Source organism: Carcharhinus amblyrhynchos, chromosome 13, assembly GCF_965287045.1.
Source record: "Carcharhinus amblyrhynchos chromosome 13, sCarAmb.v2.hapA, whole genome shotgun sequence".
Taxonomy (NCBI): domain Eukaryota; kingdom Metazoa; phylum Chordata; class Chondrichthyes; order Carcharhiniformes; family Carcharhinidae; genus Carcharhinus; species Carcharhinus amblyrhynchos.
In genome coordinates, this window is record NC_137336.1 from 51,194,460 (window position 1) to 51,219,868 (window position 25,409).

The following is a 25,409-nucleotide window of genomic DNA, read 5'->3' on the forward strand; positions in this document are numbered from 1 at the left end:
AGGTGAAGTCATATGGGATCCAAGGTGAGCTGGTAAGATAAATACAAAAACTGGCTGGGGCATAGAAAGCAGAGAGTAGCAGTGAAAGGGTACTTTTCTAACTGGAAGTCTGTGACACCAGTGTTGACAAGGACTAGTGCTGGGGCCTCTATTAATTGGGGGAGTAGTAGATACTGAGGAGGATTGTCAGAGCATATAGCAGGATATAAATCACCTGGAGACCTGGGCCAAAAGATGGCAGGTGGAATTTAACCCGGACAAATGTGAGATGATAGCATTTGGAAGGTCTGCTGCAGAAGTAAATATACAGTAAATGGTAGAGCCCTTAGAAATATTAGCATACAGAGGGATTGAGGCATGCAGATCCACAGTTCCCTGAAGGTGGCAACTCAGATAGGCAAGGTGGTCAAGAAAGCGTATGGCACACTGGCCTTCATTGGTCGGGGCATTCAGTATAGGAATTGGAAAATCATGTTGCAGCTGTATAAGACTTTGGTAAGGCCGCATTTGGAGAATTGTGTACAATTCTGGTTGCCACAATACTGGAAGGACGTTTGTGCGTTGGAAGAGATGCAAAAGAAATTTACCAGGATGTTGCCTGATTTGGAGGAAATGGTCTGTGAAGAAAGAGTGAACAAACTTGGATTGTTTTCATTGGAGTATCAGAAGATGAGAAGGGAACCTGATTGAGGTTTACAAGATTATGACAGGCTTGGATAGAGTGGATAGTCAAAGGATCAATTACTCAGCATAGGTTGAAAGTGAGAGGGGGAAAGTTTAAAAGGCATATAAGGGGCAAGTTTTTCACACAGAGGGTGGTGAATGCCTAGAACATGTTGCCAAAGGAAACAGATTCTGTAACAACGTTCAAGAGGCATCTGGATAGAAACATGAATAGGCATGGAATGGAGGGATATGGACCACGCAGAGGCAAGAAAATATTAGATTAGAGAGACATCTGTATAGGCACAGGGTTGGTGGGCCGAAGGGTTCGTTCCTGCGCTGTACTGTTCTATTCACGTAGTCACAGTACGATGAGAAAAGCATGCTTCATTGATTATAGCATTTATATTGAAGAAAGATTAACAATTTTATATTCAGATGTTGAATCTTGTTCGAAGACAAATCCATTCTTTATAGCTCGATGAAGGTTGATCATGCTAAATAGTTTCGGGATAAGCCGAGGCCCATGTGCAGCCAGCTAACCTCAACTCATGTAGCCTTGGTACAAACTCTTTAAGCCCTTGTGGGAGAGGCACAAACAATGCCGCACATTTCTGATGAGCATCCCCTCCACAGATTAAGTGTCAGACCAGTCATCTTAAACTCAGCAAATGGAGAGGCTGTCTTTTGGCTTTGGGGATTTGTATTTGCTAAATAAATAAATTCTCAGTAAATAATCTATGATACCAGTGTTTGGATAAAGGAGTGTTCTGCTCTTTATAAATAAAGCTTTTGTCACAGATGGAATCGTAGATTGGTTATAGCGTGAGAGGAGAACTTCTGTTTTGCAGTTGTATAGCACATAACTGAGCTTTATAATTGTCATTATGTTTCAGGAGAAGGACAACAGTGAAGATGAGGATGAAGATAAGTATGCTGATGACATTGATATGCCTGGACAGAACTTTGATTCCAAGCGAAGAATTACAGTCAGAAATCTCCGTATCCGTGAGGATATTGCAAAAGTATGGAAGTATTCTTCATATTTAGATTTAAGCACAATTTTTTTTGACGCTTTGCTGTTCAGTTACATTTTACTGTTGGTGATAGTACTTCGGATAAAATTGCTGCATCGTGCTTATGTTTCCAAAACATAGATTTTGAAATTTTTGGGACATGAAGACGTTTACTATCTGATTGGATGGCAGCTGTTAACTTAATCATGTATTAAATTTGGAAGTGTTTACATATCCTTCTAAGTATTTTTGGCCCTCTTTTCTGTTTCTTCGCAAAACATATGTTCAGTAGCCAATAGAATGGCTTTTCTGGTTCCAACAAATGATATTTTCCATCTTGCCATTAGGAGGTCCTTGCAAGCTGTCTAAGATAATTTGTGTTCCAACAGCATTAAAAAGTACCGTTTGCGCTATTCAAAGCAAAATCTGCTAAATCGTCCAATAAAGTAGTCTTAAAGCCATCATTAAAAATGTAAATTATCCCTTTGAGAATTGCATTTGCATTTTGTATCAGAACAAAAACAGTAGCAAGATTACAATTCTATTTTGTACTGTAAATAATAATGTTGACAATGTTTTCTTTGATTCTTGGCATTTCCTATAGTGCATGAGTTACATAATGACGATTTTAGTATTTTGAACACAGGTCAGACTGTTCTGTGGTAAATCCTGTTCTGTGGTAGATTATTGTGGGGTGCAGTTCTACCGATGCAGACAGTCTTCAAGTGGTTATTTGTTAAACATGGGTCTCAGTAGGAGTGATTTGAAACTATTTAACTAAAACATCCTTACAGCCCTAGTTATAGCAGGGAATTTCAATAATAGCTTTATTTCCCTTCTCCAAAGTTAAGATTGACCACAATATAGCCAATATAGTGTACTGACGATGCAGGTGGGAAAGAAGAAGGCATCCTTTTGACCTTAACTGTACCCCTGAGCCAGGTCAACTACCTCCACATAATTCCAGGTCATAGAATTATAGAATCCCTACGGTACAGAAGGAGGCCATTTGGCCCATCGAGCCTGCATCAACAACAATCCTACCCTATCCCCATAACCCTGCTGATTCCCCCCCCGAAACTAGGATCAACTTAGCATGGGCAATGAACCTAACCTGCACATCTTTGGACTGTGGAAGGAAACCGAAGCGCCTGGAGGAAACCCACGTAGACACAGTGAGAATATGCACACTCCACACAGACAGTGACCCAAGCTGGGAATTGAACTGGAGTCTGTGGTGCTGTGAGGCAGCCGTGCTAATCACAATACCACCTTATTGCGCAGTTGAACTTGTGGCCTACCTTGCTCCACCAGTCCCTCAGAGTCCCTCTGTTAAGGTAGCCATATGCATTGTCATCTAATTAGTGATGCACATGAATGGATGAACAACTAAAAATGAGTTCTCAAGTGATTGAGGAGCCTAGTGCATGACCGACAGTCTGTGTCACAGCTGGTGCAGACAATGGTTGGCGGAGTGGGTGGATGGGGTGCCCAGCTTGCTACGTGCTCTTTTTGCTGTCGACACTTGGCTTCAGCTTGCTCTTGCTGATGAATCTTGATGATACCCTCTTCCCGAATGCTTTTCCTCCACTTCAGACGGTCTTGGGCCTGGGACTCCCAGGTGTCAGTGGCCTTTTTCAAGGAGACTTGAGGGTGTCCTTGAAGTGTTTCCTCTGCCCACCTAGAGCTCGCTGGCCCTGTTGAAGCTCGAAGTAGAGCACTTGTTTTGAGAGTCTCGTGTTAGGCACGTGGACAATGTGACTTGATATCATACAGAAAATGTACTCTTATCACATACAGACACGAGGCAAATTGTGTTAGTGTGTGGATGCTTATTATTTTCCTATGAGCTCTGATATTGTGCCAACAACAGTGATGGATTTACAGTTAGTGGAGCCCATACTTTGCTTGATTTTACATCCCCCACCCTTTCTTCCCCACCGCCCACTCCAGGGCCACCCCATGCAATCTCAAACAATGAAATCATTAATCGGAACAGACCAATTTCTGAGGAACTAATGTGTCCTGGCTAAATGTCAAAAGTGTGGCCAAGTGCTTTATTTTCTCCTAAAGTAAAAATGAGTAAGTTGACAAGGGAACTGAAAATTCCCATGACAGCCCACAGGTTGAAAAGAAAATATGATACTAATAATTAGGTAGACTCTGGAAGTTTAGTTAATCTTTGAAATTACTACTGGTGATGCGCTGACAGGTCAGGGTGAACATAATGCGTATAGAATTGATTGAAATCACCAACTTCTGGGGCACGAAGATTTTACAAAACCACTCAAATAAGAATATCCCTCCCGTATCTTTCCAAGGCACAGTGGTTAGCACTGCTATCTCACAGCGCCAGGGACCTGCGTTCGATTCCTAGCTTGGGTCACTGTCTGTGTGGAGTTTGCACTTCCTCCCCGTGTCTGCATGGGTTTCCTCTGGGTACTCTGGTTTCCTCCCACAGTCTAAAAATGTGCAGGTTAGGTGGATTGGCCATGCTAAGTTGCCCCTTAGTGTCAGGGGGACTAGCTAGGGTAAATACATGAGGTTAAGGCCTGGATGAGATTGTGGTTATTGCAGACATGTTGGGCCAAAGGCCTCCTCCTGCACTGTAGGGATGCTATGCTTCTACTTAGATGAACGTATTACCAGTTTGTAGCTGGCTGGCTGCCCCATTCATTCAAACTTGCAAACTAAAATGTATGAAAAATTAAAACTTCTCATTGTGTAAATATGTATTTTTTTGCTTTTCTCAGTACCTCAGGAACTTGGATCCAAATTCAGCATACTATGATCCAAAAACGAGAGCCATGAGAGAGAATCCTTACTCCAACACTGGCAGAAACCCAGATGAGTAAGTCATTGGACATTGATTCCCTTAACATTAGTTCACTTTAATGCCATTAATAAAATTGTACAGTATATGTTTAACATTGTCAGTTTCAGTTTAATACCATATAGTACAGACTTCGCCTGCTGTAGCCTGTCTGTTCACCTGACTTTTCCTGCCTCCACTCTTGCGCTCAGGCCTTTTTCCTCATGCTGCTGGATTTGCCAGCTCCCATCCTCTTCTTCCTAGTCCTCAGGTCCTGTTCTTCAGTGACCCTTGACTTTTGGCTTCGACCTTGGCTTTGCTTCTGAAGTTCTGGCCTCCATCTAGTGGCAGAAGTTGTTTGGTGCATATTGTCAGGACTTTAGCTGCTACCGGCACCAACCAACCTCTACCACTAGATGGAGCCTGGTTAAAAGTATTGTACTGAGGTGCATCCCTACCTGAAATTTTTTCAAAAATATATCACTAAACAGAAGATTTTTTTTAAATTACAGTACTATTAACGCGTACTTTTGTCTGGGTGAGAAATATCCAAAGGAATCCAATTCTGGCTTTAATATTGATTTCTACGGGAACCTGTGATTGAATTAAAGTTTGTGTTACCTGAAGTCATGATTGTCAGGGGCACAACCACAACTTTAAGTGAAGACTTATTTAGATGTGTAGTCACAATAGCACAGATGTGGTTAGAATTATCAATGAAAGGGTATATTTTTTATCATGAGGCAAATATGTTGTACTGTGTTCAGATAACTAACAAAGGAATAATGACTGGGTCTTAAACCTAGGTTGTCTTCAGCTGATTTTAAAATGAAAGATTGTCAGGAATGTTTCAGTGCAGGTGGATAGAGGGATCTCAGAATTGCTGAAAGTACAATCCTGAAATCCAGCAGTTGCGATAAATTTTGTAACTTAAAATTCATGCAAACATCAGTGTTCCTTTTTTATTGTCCGCTTCACACTTGTATTTTATGAAAGAAATTGTTTGCATCTTTTAAGTTTGTCAAAAATGCCAGTCTAATTTTATTTTTGTTCGTGGGATACAAGTGCCACAAAAGCAACATCTATTGTTCATCCCTAAAGCACTCAGGTGCTTGCGAGGCCATTTCATTGGGCAGTTAAAAGTCAATCACATTGCTGTTGGTCCAAGTCATATTTGGGCCAGACTGGGTGAAGGTGGCAGATTACCTTCCCTAAATTTTCTAAGTTTATTTATTAGTGTTACAAGTCGGCTTACATTAACATTGCAATAAAGTTACTGTGAAAATCCCCTAGCTGGCACATTCCAGGTCTGTTCAGGTACACTGACCATTTGGGGTTTTTAAGCAGGCAGGTAGTTCTGTGGTCACCATTACCGATGCTAGCTTTTTTTTGTGCCAGAATTATTTCATTCATTGCATTTAAATTTACCTCGTGTCTCTGGATCAGTAATCTAAATCTCTGGATTATAATCCAGGAACATAGTCAGTATGCAACTGCACCCCTTAATTAACTCTCTCAATGCCTCTAGTTGCACTGGAACCACAAAGAAATTCAGTCAATCACAAAATTCATCCCTTTTCCTAAAAAAAAAATTATCTTTAATATATGTTCTATAGAAAGATTTGGGGATATGGCTTTCTTGTCCTGTTCACCACAGTTCAGTTGAAACTTTGTTATTTGTAAGTAGAAGGTAATTAACTGAGAGCCTTTTATATCCACTTTATAATCCTTCAGTATGCACCAGAATCATTGTACAAAGAGATCTGATTCCAAAAGGCACTACGTCAAATGATTCAATGATTTGTGCAGGGAGATGAAATGAACATTACTTGCCAGTTTGATTTTTTTCCAGGTAACAGCAGCTTGCGTTTATAATACATCCTTAACTTAAAAAAAGGTTCCAAGGCACTTTACAAAAGAGTAATCAAATGAAGTTGGCATTGAGTTGAGGGGGGAGGTGTAGAAGCTTGGTCAAAGATATAGGGGGTGATTCTCTCCCGCTGTGCTAATTTTGTAGCACAACAGGCTGGGAGAATCTGCATCGCGTCAGAAATCGGCAGGGAGGCAGAGCTAACGTTTAAATTATATTTTACAAATCACTTAAATGCTATTAAGAAGCCCAAGACTGAATTCTCCAGCCCTGTTAGCCTCTCCCACCCTGCCAGAGTATTTCATTCTAGCAGGGTTTATAATAGGCCCCCACTTTCAGGGAGCTAGCAGCATAACCCCGCTGGAGTGAAGGTGGGGCAATTGAGGCCTCCCCCAAGGGGGTAGGCAGACGGGGGGTGGTGGGAGGTGACCCCTGGGCATGGGCACTCTGGCCTGTGTCCCCAACACTGCCCAAGGGGCAAATTGCCTGCAGGGGCAATCGGTGGGGATGGGAGGTGTCCCACTGCCACTCTGTATTGGGATAGATGGGGGCGGGAGCGAGGCCAGCGATCGGGGTGGGCTGGGTGGACAGAGAGAGAGAGACAGTCTGGTGGGGGGGGGGGGGGGGGGGGGGGCGGGATTGATACTGGGGCGGAAAGGGGGCTGGAGATAGGAGCCGTCCAGTCTGGGACGGGGGCAGGAATGGTCGAGGGACTGCAATCGAGCTGTGCTGAGGGTTGGTGGGGAAGGGGAGAGGCTGCAGGGGTCTTGAGCTGACCAGCTAACAGGAGACTGACAGTTCGGGGCCACTGCACATACACAGAGGCCCGGTGGTTTCAGCCTCCTGGGCAGGAATCTAATGAGATTCATATTGGCGGCCTCTGCAGTGCACAGAGTGTGGGAGATTTTAGTGTGAACTCCCAGTGGAAAAAAAAGCACGAATTACTTGTTTTCCCGCAAATTCGACACTCAGAACTTTGAATTCCACCCATAATTTTAAAGGAGAATCTTTATGTAGTAAAGAGCTTTGTAGAACTTGAGGAGATTACACTTGGTGAGGGGTGAATTGTACAGAGTTTTAAATAAATGATGTGAATTTTAAATAGGAGATGTTGGGTGCCAGAACCTATTGTAGATTGGTGATCACAGATAGGCGAGTGCAGGTTAGGATGGCAGTAGCTGCGACCTGGATGAGCTAATCTTTATGGAGGATGGTAGCTGACAAGCAGAGCAGTGGAATAGTTGAGTCTGGAGGTGATAGAAGCTTGGATGAAGGGCCTCTGCAGGAGGTGGTTTGTGGCAAGGATGCAGGTGGGTGCTGCTATTCAAATCTTTCTAATTTTTTAATGGAGTAGACTGTACTCCACTGAGGCAAGACTGGTCATCAGAGAAGCAGGCTGATATCCATTAAAGGAGTTGATTAGAGGTGGAGGAAATGTAAAAGTTATGTATTAACAGTTTGTATGTTGAACTATGTGCAATGTCGTAGGATGATATTGTCAAGGGACACCCTTGAATGAAGATGATAGATGCTTGGAGGCCACTTTTGCTTACAAACATTGAAACTTGATTGATAGGGTGCATAGAGATGTTAAACATTACGGTTCAGAATCTCTGTGTTGAAAATATGCCAATAGATCTGCAATAAAAGTTCTGCATTTATTGTTTTCATTTTATCAATTTGTATTCGCAAAATGGGATCAAATAATAACTGAATGGCCATGCTGTTTAACAATGAGTGTGAGGTTATCCACTTTGGCAGAAATAGTAGTAGGAGGGATTATTAGTTAAAGGGCGAAAAGCTGCAGCATGCTACGGTGCAGAGGGACCTGGGGGTCCTTGTGCATGAGTCACTAAAACCCAGTCTGCAGATGCAGCAGGTGATCAAGAAGGCGAACGGAATGCTGGCCTTTATAGCGAGGGGGATAGAATATAAAAGCAGGGAGGTCTTGCTACAATTGTACAGGGCACTGGTGAGGCCACAACTGGAGTACTGTGTGCAGTTTTGGTCGCCACACTTGCGCAAGGATATATTGGCCTTGGAGGGAGTGCAGAGGAGGTTCACTAGGCTGATACCGGAGATGAGGGCTTTGGACTATGAAGAGAGACTAAATAGACTGGGTCTGTACTCGTTGGAGTTTAGAAGGATGAGGAGGGATCTTATAGAGACGTATAAGATAATGAAAGGGATGGATAGGGTAGAGGTAGAGAGATTCTCCCCACTTAGAAAGGATAGCAGGACTAGAGGGCACAGCCTCAAGATAAGAGGGGGGCAGTTTAGAACGGAGTTGAGGAGGAACTTCTTCACTCAAAGGGTGGTGAATCTCTGGAATTCTCTGGCTGTTGAAGTGGTGGAGGCTACCTCGCTAAATATATTTAAGTCACAGGTAGATAGGTTTTTGACAGACAAGGGAATTAAGGGTTATGGGGAGAAAGCGGGAAAGTGGAACTGATCCACTTCAGATCAGCCATGATCTTATTGAATGGCGGGGCAGGCTCGAAGGGCTAGGTGGCCTACTCCTGCTCCTATTTCTTATGTTCTTATAATGAATATAGTATGGTTTTTAATTTAATGCTAATTAGTGCTTCATATGTCTTCATTGAAACAGTGACTATACCTCAAACTTATTTTATTGGCAGTGAAAGATTTCGAGATTTCCTGATACTGTAAAAGGATTCCTCTAAATGGAAACTCTTTTTTCTTTAGTGATGGCACAAAACTAAGGTATTATCCATATTTACTTTCTTGCATATTTTATTTTAGAGTTGGCTACGCAGGAGATAACTTTGTACGTTATACAGGTGACACAGTCAGAATGGCACAAACCCAGTGTAAGTCCTGTAACATTTGAAATATTTCAAGGCTTTATTTCTTCTAACTTGTAATTGTGAGACAGTTGCAGTAACATTTTTTTCTCCTAATAGTGTTTGCTTGGGAGGCTTATGAGAAGGGTTCAGAAGTTCATCTCCAAGCTGATCCTACGAAACTTGAAGTCCTTCACCAGTCGTTCAAGGTTAAGAAAGAAGAGTTTGAGAAACAGCAGAAAGGAAGCATATTAGAAAAGGTACAATGAAAAATAAGTTCTAGACCAAATAGCATCATGAAAGTTGCACCTTTAAAGGTTACAAACTAGGCTGAACATCTTTTTGTTCAAATTTTGTAGAAAATGTAGTGGCTCTTTTGATTTTTTTTAAGTCATTGGTTTCCTGATCAACATGGAGATTTTTGGGTTGAATCTCCTTTCTTGCATGGATAAGACATGGTGTCACCAGCATGGAGTTTCCCAGAGTGGTTTCAGTTGCAACTATGAGGGGGCAATAATTTCAAACCAACCTAAAGCACTCATCTTTGGTGTGTGCCTGGTAGAGTTGTTGCATTAAAGGAAAAAAAATGGAATCATGAACATATTATCAGATACCTCCGTTACTTCAAGTTCTTTGTTGCATTTCTTTTTGGGAAAGCCCGTTTCTGTTTCAAAATGAAGTATAGAATCACAAAGTTCCAAGCTGACCGAATCAAACATTTCCTGAAAGCTGCTCCAGAAGGTGGAGTAAACCACAAGAGCATATTAATTATTGCCTTAAAACTCACTGTATAATGTTATGAAATTAATTTAAATAACTCAAACCAAACTTCATGAGCAAGTCTCTCTCATTAGACAGTAATGGGGAAACAGGTATCAGTAAGTGCCCTGATGCTTCAGTGTGTCAAATTAATTAATTTAATACAGTAATTAACTAATCATTATCAAAAAAAATCCAAGTTTGTTACAAGGCTTGGGACATTCAGTACAACTATTTTAATTAACAGGATCAATAATAAGTTAAAAACAGCATGGAATGACCATTATAAGTGAACAGTTAGACTTACACAGCTAGGATTTAATTTTAGGATATTAATTACAAGGGCAAAGTGGCTGGCTCATTGGATATACAGCTTTTTTGTGCTTCTGCTAGAAGTTACAACATCACCATTAATTCTGTAGGGAACATTGTGCTGGGTGTGTAATGTTGGAATAGCTCATGTGCATGGAGTCTTTATCCACTTTTTATTCAAAGTCCAACCTATATATCTTTGTGAATGCAAAAGGAATAGCCACTTTACTGTTGATTGCCTTGAAGAACTTGTATGGACACAGTGCCTCAAATCTGGCTGACCGAAAATAAGAGGTCTCCCAGTTTAAGGCAGAGATGAGAAGATATTATTTTCTCTAAAGGTCATGAGTCTTTGGAACACTTCCCTGGAATGTAGTGGAGGCACGGTCAATGAATATTTTTTAGGGCTGAGGTGGATCCTTGACTAACAAAGGAGTCAAAGGTTATTGGGGTAGGTGGAATGTGGAGTTGAGGCCACTATCAGAATAGCAAAGCAGGCTCTTAGGGCCATATGGCCTTATCCTTCTCCCAATTTGTGCTGTATTTTTAAATGCATTTCTTGCTGAACTGGTCATTTCAGTACAAATTATATTGTGTGTAAATTTTATTATATTTAAAACAATGTCGGTAGTTAGTAAGATTGTTTTAAATCCAAAGCTGTTTATTGAGTATAGCGCAGAGCCGGAGCAACCATCAATCGAATAATGATTTTCTTTCCAAAAATGACTTCTCCACTCCCAACAGGTATCAGGTTTGAGGAAATGCAGTTGTTGGAGTTAAGGGTCAAACCTAAAAGAAGTCCTTTGTTTACCTCAGGGTTTTTCATTTCATTACAATCTTAAGAGTTGACTGAGAAAAAGTGCTGGATTGCTGCATGCTGAAATATGTGACAGAAAGAGAGAGAGAATCTTAACTATGCCCAAATGTTTCATCACGTTAAATTAATTGTGATTAATTATAATAGACACAAAAGTTAGTCATCTTTAATATATAAAGATTAGCTTATGCAATTGAAATCTAATCTGACAATAGAAGCTCTTTGTTTAGAATGCACTATATTCAAAGCCGAAATCCATTCCTTAAAAATTTCTTATTCCTCATTTAATTTTTGAACAGCAAATTTGGTAAAATTGCCATGTAGCAATGAATTCTTAAATTTCTGTTATGGTATTATTGAATCCAGCCAGAATCCCAAGTATTTCCTTGAATTGAGACTATTTTAAACTGAACATGAACATTGGAGCAGAATAGAAAAGTGAAAAGTTGTGGTCGTTTATGTACTTTTGGATTTAATCGCACTCGCTCCAGGTCATTGTTTACTTATTTTGTTGTTGATGCTTTTCCATAGACTCATATTTAAACACATTCATCTGGCTATCATTGTTCCCTAACATCAGTTCTGTATTCAGCGTTGCAGATCTAATAGAATCTCGGGTCACTTGAGTGTAAAGTGCAAAATAACAGAGTTGTATGTATCTGTATGCATAATCTGTATGTACCAATTCCTAGACTTAAACAGCTATTTAGATCTTTTAGTATAATTTGGATTGTCAATTCTAGGCATTATGAATTTGGTCCTTGGTGACTGCAGTGTGTCCAATTACTTATTATAATCCAACTGGGAAGTTAAAGATAGTACAGGACTTACAGATTACTTGTGCAACTGAAGGCTAAAAGTCTTGAGGTTTCAGGGTAGCTATTGTAGCAGGAATCATCCAAAGGACTAACCAGATAGATGTAAATATAGACCTTATGGAGAATCCGCTCTCTGATTTAAATTTGTGTTTGGTTCAGTCCATCAGTTTGACCTTTAAACCCTTTCTAAACATTTTGGGTCTGAGTAGTGTAACATTGCATTGGCTTTTTCCTTTGGCCTTTGGCCATTGACCACAATGGCTCTGATTTCCTGTGGCACATTCTGATCAGTTCTCTGCCAGTATATTTGGTGCAAATTCACAAATGGTGGATTGGCCATTGGACACTAATATTGTTGTTGCAGTGAATTCAGACCCAGTGTTCGTTCTGAAGTGGGGGAACCTGTACATGTTTGACCTGCATAGAATATGATGTATGTGAGAACTGTATGATGATCTGATTAATTTTTTTTTGGAGCAGTGATCAGCTGTCCTGTTTGAATTTTGCACTAGGTGCTGATGTTTAATAAAATCACTTTCTTTTTGCAGTATGGAGGACAGGAGCATCTAAATGTGCCACCACGTGAGCTGCTGCTAGCGCAGACAGAGGATTATGTGGAATATTCGAGGCATGGTGCTGTCTTAAAGGGTCAGGAGAAAGCAGTCATACGATCCAAGTACGAAGAGGATGTCCTGATTGGTAATCACATGGTAAGTGACGGAGCTTTGATCAAAGAACTTCACATACTTCAATCTTTCAAAGCGTAAGAACTATGATTTCCATTTATTAGTTCATTGGAATTTGTATTCAGCCATCAATTCAACACCCCTCTAGCCTTCTCATCTCATCTTGATATTTTGCTGTCTCACGTTCTCAGAAGTGTTCTCTCAACATAATCTTATCCTTGTCTCCTAGTTACCTGGAACTACTTCCTGGGGCTTCTGGACTTGATAAAACAATGTAATACTTAAGATTACTTAGATTGTGAATTAGGAAGAAGAACTTGCATTTATGTTGGATCTTTCAAAACCTCAGGACATCACCACATTTTTTAAATACTTGACAGGCAGTTTGTACACAGCAAGGTCCCACAAAAAGCAGTGAGATAAAGGACCAGATAATCTCTTTAGAACATAGAACACTGCAGCACAAACAGGCCCTTCGGCCCACAAGTTGCGCCGATCACATCTATACCTACCAAGCCATAGAACTATCTGTAACTCCCAATCCCATTAGATCCCATACGCTCATCCAGAAGTCTTTTAAAAGACCCCAGCAAGTTCGCCTCTACCACCACCGACGGCAGCCGATTCCATCCACTCACTCACCACCCTCTAAGTGAAAAACCTACCCCTAACATCTCCTCTGTACTTGCTTCCCAGCACCTTAAACCCGTGTCCTCTCATAACGACCATTTCAGCCCTGGGAAATAGCCTCTGAGAATCCACCCTATCTATTCCTGTCAACAATTTATAAACCTCTATCAGGTTGCCTCTCAACCTTCGTCTCTCCAGGGAGAAGAGACCTAGCTCCCTTAACCTATCTTCATAAGGCATGCCTCCCAATCCAGGCAACATCCTTGTAAATCTCCTCTGCACCCTCTCAATAGCTTCCACATCCTTCCCATAGTGAGGCGACCAGAACTGCGCACAGTACTCCAAGTGGGGTCTGACAAGGGTCTTATAAAGTTGCAGCATTAAACTCAGTGGTGAGTTTACATGGTGATTGTGGTATAAATGTTGGCCAGGACACCTTTACTTTTCTTTGAATAGTGCTGTGGAATCTGTGACATTCACCTGAAAAAAGTAGATATGGTCTCAGTTTAACATTTATCCAAGAGGCCAGTGTGCTGAGCCAACAGCGTTTCCCTCAATACTACAGTGAACTATCTGGGAGATGGGGTTGAAGCCATAATTTTTTGACTTGGAGATGAGAGCATTGAGCAAAGGTTGACGCTGGGCATTTAGGTGGAATACCAAACAGACCAACCGTTATAGCATTGAGACAATGAGGTACTGTCCCAAAGCGGTTTTCACCTCAAGATCAGAATGGACTTTTGCGTTTTGTGGGGGGGAAGGCAGCACCAATTTTCCAGTTCGTTTCTGAATTTGAGATTCCATACCAGGGGGCAAGGTGGGGTTTTAGTTAAGCTGGCAGCTTTTGAGAGCCAACTTGATGGGCCAATCCCTGTCTCTCAGCCAAGGGTGAGAGGTTTCTTTCTCTCCCTGTTGTCAGTTGTGTGCCTTAAATAAGCGTTTGCACATTATTGTTGAAATAAAGTATTTGTGTAGATGGGGCATTAACTCAAAATTCCAGTCCTTGAATTAACACTTCTGATATGTCTTTTCCTCTTCAATGTCAACAGGGCCCATGTCCATTTCTGTCCCATTTCCCGCACCTCCCCACTCACTCCCTCCCCTTCCTCCCAGAATCATGATCTTGATATTTTGCTGTCCCACATCCTCAAGAGTGTCCTTAACTTCCATCTTTCCAACCTTCATATTTACTGGATCATTGTCTGCCATTTCTGCTGCCTCCAGTGTGATGCCACCGACAAACACATATTCCCCTCTTCTCTTTCAGCATTCCACAAGTATTGGTCCCTTTGTGACCTGATCCATTCCTCAATCACCTCCAACACCCCCTCTTCTTCCCATGGCATCCTGGAGCACAAGCAATGGAAGAGCCACATTTACTCTTTTACCTGATTATTTTTTTCCTCACCCAATGCTCTAACTCTCCTTCCAGGCAAAATAGCAATTTGTATGTTGTACATTCAATTCAGTATGCTATATTCTCTGCTTACAAATGCAGTCCGTTGTACACGGGGGAGACCAGATGCAGACTGGATAACCACTTTACAGAACATCTCCGTTCAGACTGCAAGCTGACCCTGAACCTGTCATTTTACTTCTCTCTCTTGCTCCTACTCTGGCTTTCTGGCCTCTGCCTCTTAGTGTTCTAATGAAGCTCAGCACAAGTTTGAGGAACAACACCTCATCTTTCAGTTAGGAGCTTCACATCCTTCCACACTCAACGTTGAAATCATTAATTTCAGACTGTAACTCTTGCCCCATCTTGTTTCCTTTCTCCAACTGGTGACGGATCTATTTATTCAAGTTCCCTCTTTGGCTTGCTTTTGGAGCTGCTCGTAATGTTGCCGGTCACAGCTCCTCTAGACGCATCTTTTGTTTCTTTACTTATCCCTTTACCACTCCTTGCAACAATAACCATTTTGTCATTTAATCTACTTTGTCTTCCATCCCATCACAGGCCTTCACTTCTGTTCACCCCTCCCCACTTTGCTTCCTTAAAGCCTGTTACATGTCTAAATCTTTCCCAGTTCTGAAGAAAAATCATCAACCTGTAATTTGTTAACTCCCTTTCTTCCTCCAGAGATGTTGCCAAACCTTTTTAGTATTTCCAGCATTTTCTGATTTCCAGAATCCACTGTATTTTTCTTTGTTTGCTCTGTATCTTTTAGTGTCAGTCAGGTATGTATTACCACCATTTCAAATCAATTGTGTTATCTTGTTTCAGTAAAATTGTTGATGTTGCAACCATGAGGAAATCACTGTCACATCTTGGCCATTATGGGAAGTTGGTAAATACTAAAAAACTGCATGCCCATGTGCAGTGTGATGGGGAATCTTCTCGGGATAAGTTGGACATTTATTTAAGGAATTACCTGTTACTTGGGGGAGACTCTCAATCTTTGAACTTTTCTTTACTAATATCGTACCTTGTTACATTCCTAAATAGTTTTGAACAAGTCTCAGTAAATTTGTGATTCTGATGCTAATGAGTTTTCAATTTGTAATGCTAATTTTTAGAGTACTGATTTCCAATTCATGTTTTACTTGTGTGTTACTTTACAGTCCGTTTGGGGCTCCTACTGGAAAGAAGGGAGATGGGGGTACAAGTGCTGTCACTCATTTATCAAAACTTCCTATTGTACAGGAGAAGCAGGAAAGCAGATTGCTGTAAGTACTGCAATACTTCAAAACGGCCCTTATGTTATTATTAAACTTGTAAGATTCCCTCATTTTCAGCAGCCCATGTTGAATCATGTGCATATATTTGGTATTATTCATGATTATTAAATTCTGTAAGCTATTTGGTTTACTTTAACCGTGCATTAACTCCTCCCATAGGATTTAAGTTTTAATCTTGAGCATTTTATTTGCAGTAGTTATGTTGAAGGATTTCTAAGTGGAGCACTGTGTAAATGTTTACTATAGTTTAGAGGATAGGAAAATAAGCAGTTTCAGGGCCGGAGACGTTCTACTTCCACTGGTTAAACCCCGGAAGGAGGGAGAGCAAAGAAATAGCACGGGGAATGTGAAAAAGAGGAAGGGATTACCCATCTTGGTGAATATTCCATTACACTTCTGTAAGTCATGGAGAAGCTTCAACAGGTTAGCAAACACCAACACTCATTGCAAGGTAACCACCATCCACCCTGTTTTTGCAACCTTAATGTGACTGAGCCAGTTAATGATGGTAAATGAGAGTATTGGTGCTTGATGCTATTAAGTGAATAGGAGCTGGTTGAACTTACTCTGGTTTGAGATGATTATCAACCTAGATGTAATCCTAGATCCGAATGCTGTGTAGAGTTGTGAATGGAGTTGAACGTGATATATTCAGTGACTAACCCCACTACTGATGTGATCTAGCAAGGTGACCTACTGAAACCAGTTACTGAAGTAAACCAAGATGGAGGTCTGTTCGTTTCTTGGTACATAGAAGGTTAGAAGATCAGCCTGAAGCACAAAAGCCAAAAATACCTACAGTAAATAAGCACCATGACTTTAGTGATAGCATTGTCTTAAATTTAAAATTAATAGTAGATCCCAGTTCTGTTGAATGGTTTACGCATGAAAGGTTAACTTGTGTTTAATCTTACCAGATACTGATGGACTGCTGTATATTTCCAGCAGCATTTTTTTTTTAAATTATAGATAAGTTGTTGAAAGGCATAAAGAATACTAGATTCCTATTTACATTGTAACATTGCCCATGTTTTTCTCAATGTAGGTGGAGGAGAAATCAGACTGTCTAAGTGAGATCCCAGATTCTAACCAGGAAGCATACGAGAGCATACCAAAGACTTTAGTGGAGGTAAGTATCATTTTTACATGATATTCTGTACAAACATCATGAAAAACTATAACATCACTTGGAACTTTATTTTCTTAAATGATGGCATGAAGCTGTCAGTACCTAAATTTCTGAATCATTTTCCCTCGCTTTTTACACTTGTTACTGACTCAAGAACTTGTTTGTGACTTCCAATGCTCTGTTGAAGTAATGGGGATTTTGTAGTGAGTGGGCTCCTGCATATATTTTTATGAGACAATTGCGATTTTAATTAAAACACACTGCCTCTTTTCTGATTAAAAAGAGCCAAAACCGACATTTTGCAATTCATCTTAAAGGTCATTAACCTAAGACGTTATTTCTGTTTCTCTCTTCAAAGATGCAGCTTCCATCCTGAATATTCATGATTTTATTTTTCTTGCTGTCAGGTGCAAATCACATTTTCTAAGAACGACAATAATTTGGCCACTTGCAGAGCTTTCTGATATATTAGATGCTGGTGTCTAGGCAGGTGGGATTAGCTCAATTAGCTAGATGGTTAGGATGTGATTCAGAATCATGTCAACAGTAGTAGAGTTCAATCCCCATTCTGGCTGAGATAAGCTTGAGGTCTGCCTCAGAGATATCACAATCTAGCATGGGCAATGGTTCAACAACCCTCAAACTGAGGAATCAACCTGGTGATTAAGAATAATACATCTAGTGATTCATGTGCAAAGACATCCACTCCTCTGAATACAAACATTTACGTGATTTTATTGTCCTAGATAGCATTTAATCTTTAGCAGCCCTGATTAGGTCATAATCAAAGAACTGACATTTGACAAGCTTGCAACAAACAGGAGTACAATTTGACCCACAGTCGTAGAGGGAGAAACCCAGATTTGCCAGCTGAAACATACGTGGTGTGTGATTCTTGAGGTTAAAAAAGGGATAAAGTCAGGAGTTGAGTTTGTGGTATGAAGTATGACTGTGTTGAAATGATTTACTTTCCAACATGTGAGCTTCAAGAAGCATTTGCTTTGACTAATAACTTGTAACACTAGTTTAATGCTTGGTTATAGATACATAAAGAAAAGCTTAAAGAAGGCAAGAAGAAAAAGAAGAAAAAAGAGAGGAAAAGTCATAGCTCAGACAGTGAAGATGAAGAAGCAAAAAAGAAAGAAAAACTGAAAAAGGTGAGTCAGCGAATTTATTTATTACCTGTCCAAGTAAACCTGCTTTGATAAATTCCTACAATTAATTCATTGTTTATTAACTCTGGTTTCTACCAAAATGATATTTATTTTCTTTCCCATAATTGTGTAAACATATAGATCAATATAAATGTAACTAAACTGAAGGCGTGAATTCAAAGCATTAAACTTTTTAATGATATAGTCACAGGTTGATTATTTGTCATGATTTCAAAACTCATATTTAGGATTAAACTTTAATGGTGCAAATCAGCCATTAAAATGATGTATCGAAACATGTGCACAATGCTGTGCAGGCACTCGTACATTAATTACATCTGTGCATGACAAATTTTATACCATATAGAATATATTTGATATAGATCAAAATTCTGAGCAATTAGAGTATTTTACTGTTCACAAATAATTCAAAATAGGCTAGCCTTGCTATAAGAAAAAAGTGATTCTACAAAATTTTATTTCTAGCTTAATACTAATGATGCATGTGGCATAAATGTTTCTAGTAAATATTGTTACTTCAGTTATTGAAGTACAGATTTATTGCTATATTTCATTTGCTGTGAAAATGGAAATGAGTTATTATGGTATCATACATTACAGCGAGCAAACACGATGCTTTGATGGACAAAAATAACTTGTACTCTGTCCCTCCTAATATTTCTTTCATTGGCTAATCCTGTTTTACTGAAACATCTTAATGTAATATTTTTAACCTAGAAGAATATATGACTTCAATGCCTCATGCTTTTGATTAATGTTTATTTTATTCAATTATGCCATTATAAAATGCTTTTGAATGAAGGTGCAAGGAATGGTTTAGACATAACTTGGCTATTAATATATCAGATCAATTTTGTGGCTTTAGAATAGGCAACAAAAGCTGACTGTGCTGATAACTATTGGAGTATGTCGTGTAGGAGATTCTAATGTCTACTGAGAATACGTGTAATTGATGATATGTAATTGATTCTACATGAATCAGTAACTTTCTACAAGATACGTTTTCCCTTAGGCAATTTCATGTTCTGCAAGAGCAAATATTCTTCATCTTTAGCTTACTGTTTCTTAATATTCTTTTAAATTCTCTGATTATTCAGAAACCAAAAGTAGCAGGAAAATATAACACTATTCACAAAATAAAATCGTATAAATACATATTATAAATGTAATGTCAGTGTTCACATTTTAAAAATTACTTCAAAATATTTAATAAAGTCAGTGGCATTCTAAGAGATGTCGATACAAACAATGCTGTTATAGGAGAAGTACGATTTAGAGATACTGTAACCATTGTAATGAGGGGCATAAATCAGCTAGATAGTCAACATCTTTCCCCAAAATTGGGGAGTCTAAAACTAAAGGGCATAGATTTAAAGTGAGAGGGGAGAGATACAAAAGCGTTCTGAGCGGCAATCATTTCAGAGTGGTGAGTGTCTGGAACAGAGGTAGTAGTAGAGGCGGGTACAATTTTGTCTTTTAAAAAGCATTTAGACAGTTACATGGGTAAGATGGATACAGAAGGATATGAGCCAAATGTGGGCAATTAGGACTAGTTTAGGGATTTTAAAAAGGGGCAGCATGGACAAGTTGGGCCAAAGGACCTGTTTTGTTTCCTTGCTGCAAACCTTGATGACTCTAGTCCCTGGCATGTTTATAATTCATCTGGAAATATTTACGGTGGCAATCCTGTCAGTGTTTCTCTGTGAGATGAACCAGAATTAGTGTCGATCGGATTGATTTGTTTCCAGACTAATTGTCAAGTGCTTTTAAGTCTCAATAACATGTTTTACTAAACATAGAATTAATAACATTGTCACTGTACTTGCGTTTGTCAATAACCAGGCAAAATTTGTTTTGCATTCTTCCTTTAAAAAGGATTGCGTTCTGAAAATCTACAATTATTGAATATAATTCCTATCATAGAATCATACAGTACAGAAGAGGCCCTTTGGCCCATTGAGTCTGCACTGACACGCAAGAAACACCTGACCTCCCACCTAACCCCATTTACCGGCATTTGTCCCATAATCTTGAATATTATGATCTGCCAACTGCTTATCCGGGTACTTTTTAAAGGATGCCTTCATAATCTTGTACACATAGATTAGGTTAACCCTCAGTCTTCTCTGATCTAACAAAAACAACTCATGCCCATCCTTAGTAACTTTAACATTCCACCCCAGGCAGCATCCTGGTGAATCTCCTTTGCACCCTCTGCAGTGCAATCACATCCTTCCTATAATGTGGCAACCAGAACTGCACACAACGCTCCAGCTGTGGCCTCACCAAAGTTCTGTACAACTCCAACATAACTTCCCTGCTTTTAAAATCTGTACCTTGACTGATAGTATCCCATCTGCCCTATTCACCACCTGACTAACGTGCTTTGAGAGGACTATGGACAAACTTGCCACGGTCCCTTTGTTCCATAGAATTTCCTAGCGTCATGCTGTTTATTGAATATTTCCTTGTCAAATTACTCCTTCCAAAGTGTATCACCTCTCACTTTTCAAGGTAAAATTCCATCTGCTACTTATCTGCTTCCCTTGCCTCTCACAGCAGCCTGGGACACAATGGGCCCGATTTTACCATTGTGTCCAGGCACGAAAACGTGGTAAAGTTGGGTGTGAGGCCGTTATCGTGATCTGCGCTCGTGTCCGCGCAGATTGCCATTTGACCGAAACCCGGGAATGGCGGTGATCCACTTCGTGCCCAAAACGGGCGCAACGGCAGTTTAAATGTATTTGCATGCATTTAAATTGAATTAATGAACTGCCTGCCCAACAGCATTTCCCCCTTTACCATCGTGTTCATCAATCCGGAATCGTGCCAAAATGAACCTGCTGAATAAAAGTCAGAATCGGGCTCCAGCTGCTAAAAAGTATGTTCAGAACTTCGAATGGCTTTCTGACTCAGATCGGTGGTTGCAGGGAGAAGGGAGGCGGTCAGATCATTGTCTGGTTGGCAGGGGAGGGGAGTGAGATCCGATCGTTGCCTAGTTGGGGCAGGGGTGGAAGAGGAGGAGGCGGGTCAGATGTATATCTGGTGGTGGAGGTGGGAACAGTCGATCGTTGTCTGGTGTTGGGGGGGTGGGGAGGGCTGATTGTTGTCCGGTGGGGAGGAGGAGGGTCAGATGTTCTTCTGGGGAGTGGGAGGGGTGTGAGGCCAAATCATTCTCTGAGTGGGGGGAGGAGGGAGGCGGGTAAGATTATCTCTGGTGTGGGGGGGTGTTGGGCAGAAGGATCTCTGGTGGGGAGGGGAGCAGATGGATCTCGGGGGGGGGGGTGGCAAGGGGGTCTGCTGCCACTCTGTGGGCGATCAGTGTGGAGAGGGGGCAGGGGGGGTGATCAGTCTGGGTAGCAGGTGGCAAGGGGGTCTGCTGCCACTCTGTGGGCGATCGGTGTGGAGAGGGGGCAGGAGGTGGTGATCAGTCTGGGTAGTGGGGGGGAGGGGGGCGGGCAAGGGGGTCTGCTGCCACTCTGTGGGCGATCGGTGTGGAGAGGGGGTAGGGGGTGGTGATCAGTCTGGGTAGCAGGAGAGGGGGCCGTTGATAAGGGGGACAGCGATGTGTTTGGGGGCCATCACTCCCATTTTTCGCTTTCTCCACTTTCTGCAGCCTAGGAGCAATCTGACACGGGTGTGCTTTTTTGAATTTTTTTCTAAGTGCACATGCGCAGTTCAGAGCTCCAATCATTTAAGGCACTCTAAGCCATGCCCACTGCGTGATTCAGGCTGTGTGTGTATGGGGACTCCTAAAAGCAGATTTCTAAGTCAGATCTGCATTACGCTCAGATTCAGCACTTAGAATGAAAATGGTAAATTCGAGCCCAATATATCCAGACCTGAAGATTTATCCACTTTTAAACCTGCCAACACCTCCAATACCTTGTCCTTCCCCAAGTCAATTTGCTCAAGAACCTCTCAGTCTCTGTGTTTCATACCATTATCATCATTCTCTTGGGTGAAGACGGATGGGAAATATTCATTTAACATTCTACCGATATCTTCTGGCTCCACTCGCTGATTGCCTCCTTGGTCCCTAATGGGCCCTGGTTGTCTTCTTCCCATTAATATACTACTAGAATATCTTGGGATTTTCCCTACTTTTACCAGCCAGAGCTTTCTCATATCCTGTCTTTGCTTTCCTAATTGCTTTCTTAAGCTCCACCCTGCACTTTCTAATCTTCTGCTAATCTGCTCCCCTTGTACTGGCTGAACACCTTCCTTTTCTATCTCACTGTTGCCTGAATATCTCTGGACATCCATGGTTCTCTGCACTTATTACTATCCCTAGAGGAAACATGCTGGGCTTGTAACCTCCCCATTTCCTTTTTGAATGCCTCCTACCGCCGTTCTGTAGATTTCCCCACTAGTAGCTATTCCTAGTCTACCTTGACCTAATCCTGCCTTATTTTACTAAAATCCATTCATCCCCCCCAGTCCAGAATTTTTTTTTTTGCAACTTGTTTATTTCTTTGTACAATTTAAGCTTGTTATGGACAATGTTGTGATCATTATCAATAAGATGCTCCCCACCACCACCTTAACTACCTGTCTGGCTTCATTTCCCAAAATAAGGTCCAGTCAGTTCCTTGTTAGACCCTCTACATATTGAATTAAAATGTTTTCCTGTACACATCAAGAAATCCACTCCATCTAAGCCCTTAACATTGTCTATCCCTGTTAATGTTGGATAAATTGAAACCAACTACTATAATTACCCTATTATTATTTTTACACACCTCTGCAACTTGTGCACGCATTTGCTCCTCAATTTACTGCTGACTATCTGGGGGTTTATAATAAACACCCAGCAATGTGACTGCCTCTTTTTTATTCCTAAGCTCTACCCACAAAGCTTCATTTGATGTCCCATCCAAGAAATCACCTTTCTTTGCTGCAGTAACTGACTCCGTAACTAATAATGCCATGCCTCCTCTTTTATCCCCTCCTTTGTCTCGCCTGAAGATTCTATATCACAATTCCACATGTTAATCATCCCCTTAACTCATCTGTTTTACCTGCAATACTCCTACTATTAGACGCCATCCAGCCCTGTTGGATTTAATATATTAAGATATTAACTATTAATAATATATTAATACACTTTAATATAGTTTAGAAATATCCATCAGGACTTATTCACCAATTACCTGCTCCCATTGGGAAATTATTTCCTGGTGATGGTGCCTGCAAGGACACTATTCCCAGACGGTTTCATTTTGAATTGCTTAACTTTTGTATTTACCTCTTTCTGGTCAGTCAGTTCACTCTTCTGAGCAACTCTAATTTAAAATAATGTAACTTCTGGATATTAAAGTTAATTGTTATTAAACATGCTTGCACACAACTGGAGCATTAAGATTTTTTAAAAATGCACACACATTGAAGAGCATAAGAAATTTTCAGGCAAACTGAGTATTAAATACATTCTTTTACCCACCGTTAATGATCGTGCAGGCCTTAGACCTAAGCCATATTAGTATGATTGGTGTGCAACTTTGTTGGTCTGTTTTGCATCTTTTGGAAATTAATATTGAGCTTTTGAGATTGTTGTTGTGTTATCGCTGCTGCATAATACTTTATTTTGATATGCTTAGGCCCTGGTTGCTGAAGAAGCTCGTTTGAAGCAAGTTGAACAAATTTTGCAAATTGATGAACGTAAACGAGGGTATAACAGCCTTTATGAAGCAAAGGAACCTACTGAAGAAGAAATGGAGGCATACAGAATGAAACGACAAAGACCTGAAGATCCTATGGCTTCTTTCCTTGGGCAATAATTTATATGATTTCTTTCAAGATCAAAGAATTGAACTTTTCAAGAATTCCTGAACACCAATTCTACAAAGCTTGATTTCTCAGATCTGCTGTCAAAGTAAAATTCCATTTTCATTTTTTAATATGTGTGATGAATTCAACATCTCCTTTTGCAAATGCTGTTTGGCCAGTGACCTTCTGGAGAAACTTTGCAGTGTTTAGCTCTTGTGCATTTTGCTTTGGTTAGACAAAAAGTTTTGTACTATGTAAAGATTTCTTATTTTAAGTCTTGACAGTGTACAGTGCATTCTGTTCTCCAAGTAAATTGAATTGATTTAAACATACGTTACATTCAATTCTACAGACAGTTGGTATGAGCTGAATGGCTGGCACCAATTTAGAAATATGTTTTGGTAATTTGGCAAATACCGAGTCAACTCTTGTTTTCCCATAAACACTCTGACCATACAATTACAAATATGACTGTTTCCAGAAAGTGTGCAATTTATCTTTTCCTCCACCTTGGTTCAGTGAAGAATGCAGGAGAGCATGCCAGCAGCAGCACCAGGCATACCTAAATATGAGGTGTCAACCTGGTGAAGCTGCAACACAGGCTACTTGCATGTGACAGAGTTAAGCAATCTCATAACCAACAGATCAGATTGAAGCTCTATCGTTATAAATGATGGTGGACAATTAAACAGCTAACTGAAGGAGGAGACTCTGCAAATATCCCCTTCCTCCATGATAGGGGAGCCCAACATTCACATGCAAGAGACAAGGCTAAAGCATTTGCAACCCCTGTCAGTTAGAAGTGTTGAGTGAATAATCCATCTGGGTCTTTTGAAGTCCCCAACATCACCAATTTCAACCAATTCGATTCACTCCACGTGATATCCAGCAAGGGCTGTATGTACTGAATATCACAAAAGCTATGTGCCCTGTCAGTATTCTGACAATAGCATTGTAGATTTGTGCCCCAGAACTAACTGTGCCCCTAGCACTTACTCAACAATAATTACTCATTGAAGCTCAGATTGAGTTCTGCCAGGGCCATACATCTCCTGACTCCTGACAAAAAGAGCTCAACGCCAGAGGTGAGAATGATTATCCAGATGATGATTGACCTAGTTATGGCCTCAAGAAGCCCTAACAAAACTGAAGTCACCGGAAATTGGGGAAATCTCTCCACTGATTGGTGTCATATCCAGCACAAACGAAGTTGCATGTGGTTTTTGGCGTTCACTTCACCTCATTCTTGGGACAGTGTTGCAGGAGTGCATCAGGGTAGTAGCCCAGGCCCAACCATTTTTTCAGCTGCTTCATAAGTGATCAGATTGTCAGAAGGACAGGTGGTGGCTTAGTGATATTTTCATTGGACTAGTAATCCAGAAACCTAGATAATACTCTAGAGATGCAGGTGGTGAAATTTGAATTCTGTGAAAAACAAATCTGGGATTAAAAGTCTAATGACCATGAAAC

At 40.7% G+C, this 25,409-nt stretch overlaps 1 protein-coding gene across 1 annotated transcript in view; it reads left to right on the forward strand.

Annotated features, from left to right (window-relative positions):
* slu7 (SLU7 homolog, splicing factor) overlaps positions 1-24,415 on the forward strand; it is a 47,070-nt gene extending 22,655 nt beyond the window's left edge. The window contains exons 9-17 of the mRNA XM_080201683.1: positions 1,560-1,688; positions 4,433-4,530; positions 9,125-9,192; positions 9,286-9,425; positions 12,420-12,581; positions 15,750-15,854; positions 16,912-16,995; positions 18,039-18,152; positions 23,771-24,415. Coding sequence (XP_080057809.1) covers positions 1,560-1,688; positions 4,433-4,530; positions 9,125-9,192; positions 9,286-9,425; positions 12,420-12,581; positions 15,750-15,854; positions 16,912-16,995; positions 18,039-18,152; positions 23,771-23,950 — 1,080 coding nt within the window. The 3' untranslated portion in view covers positions 23,951-24,415. The remainder of the gene's footprint in view (positions 1-1,559; positions 1,689-4,432; positions 4,531-9,124; positions 9,193-9,285; positions 9,426-12,419; positions 12,582-15,749; positions 15,855-16,911; positions 16,996-18,038; positions 18,153-23,770) is intronic.
* The last annotated feature ends 994 nt before the right edge of the window (positions 24,416-25,409 follow it).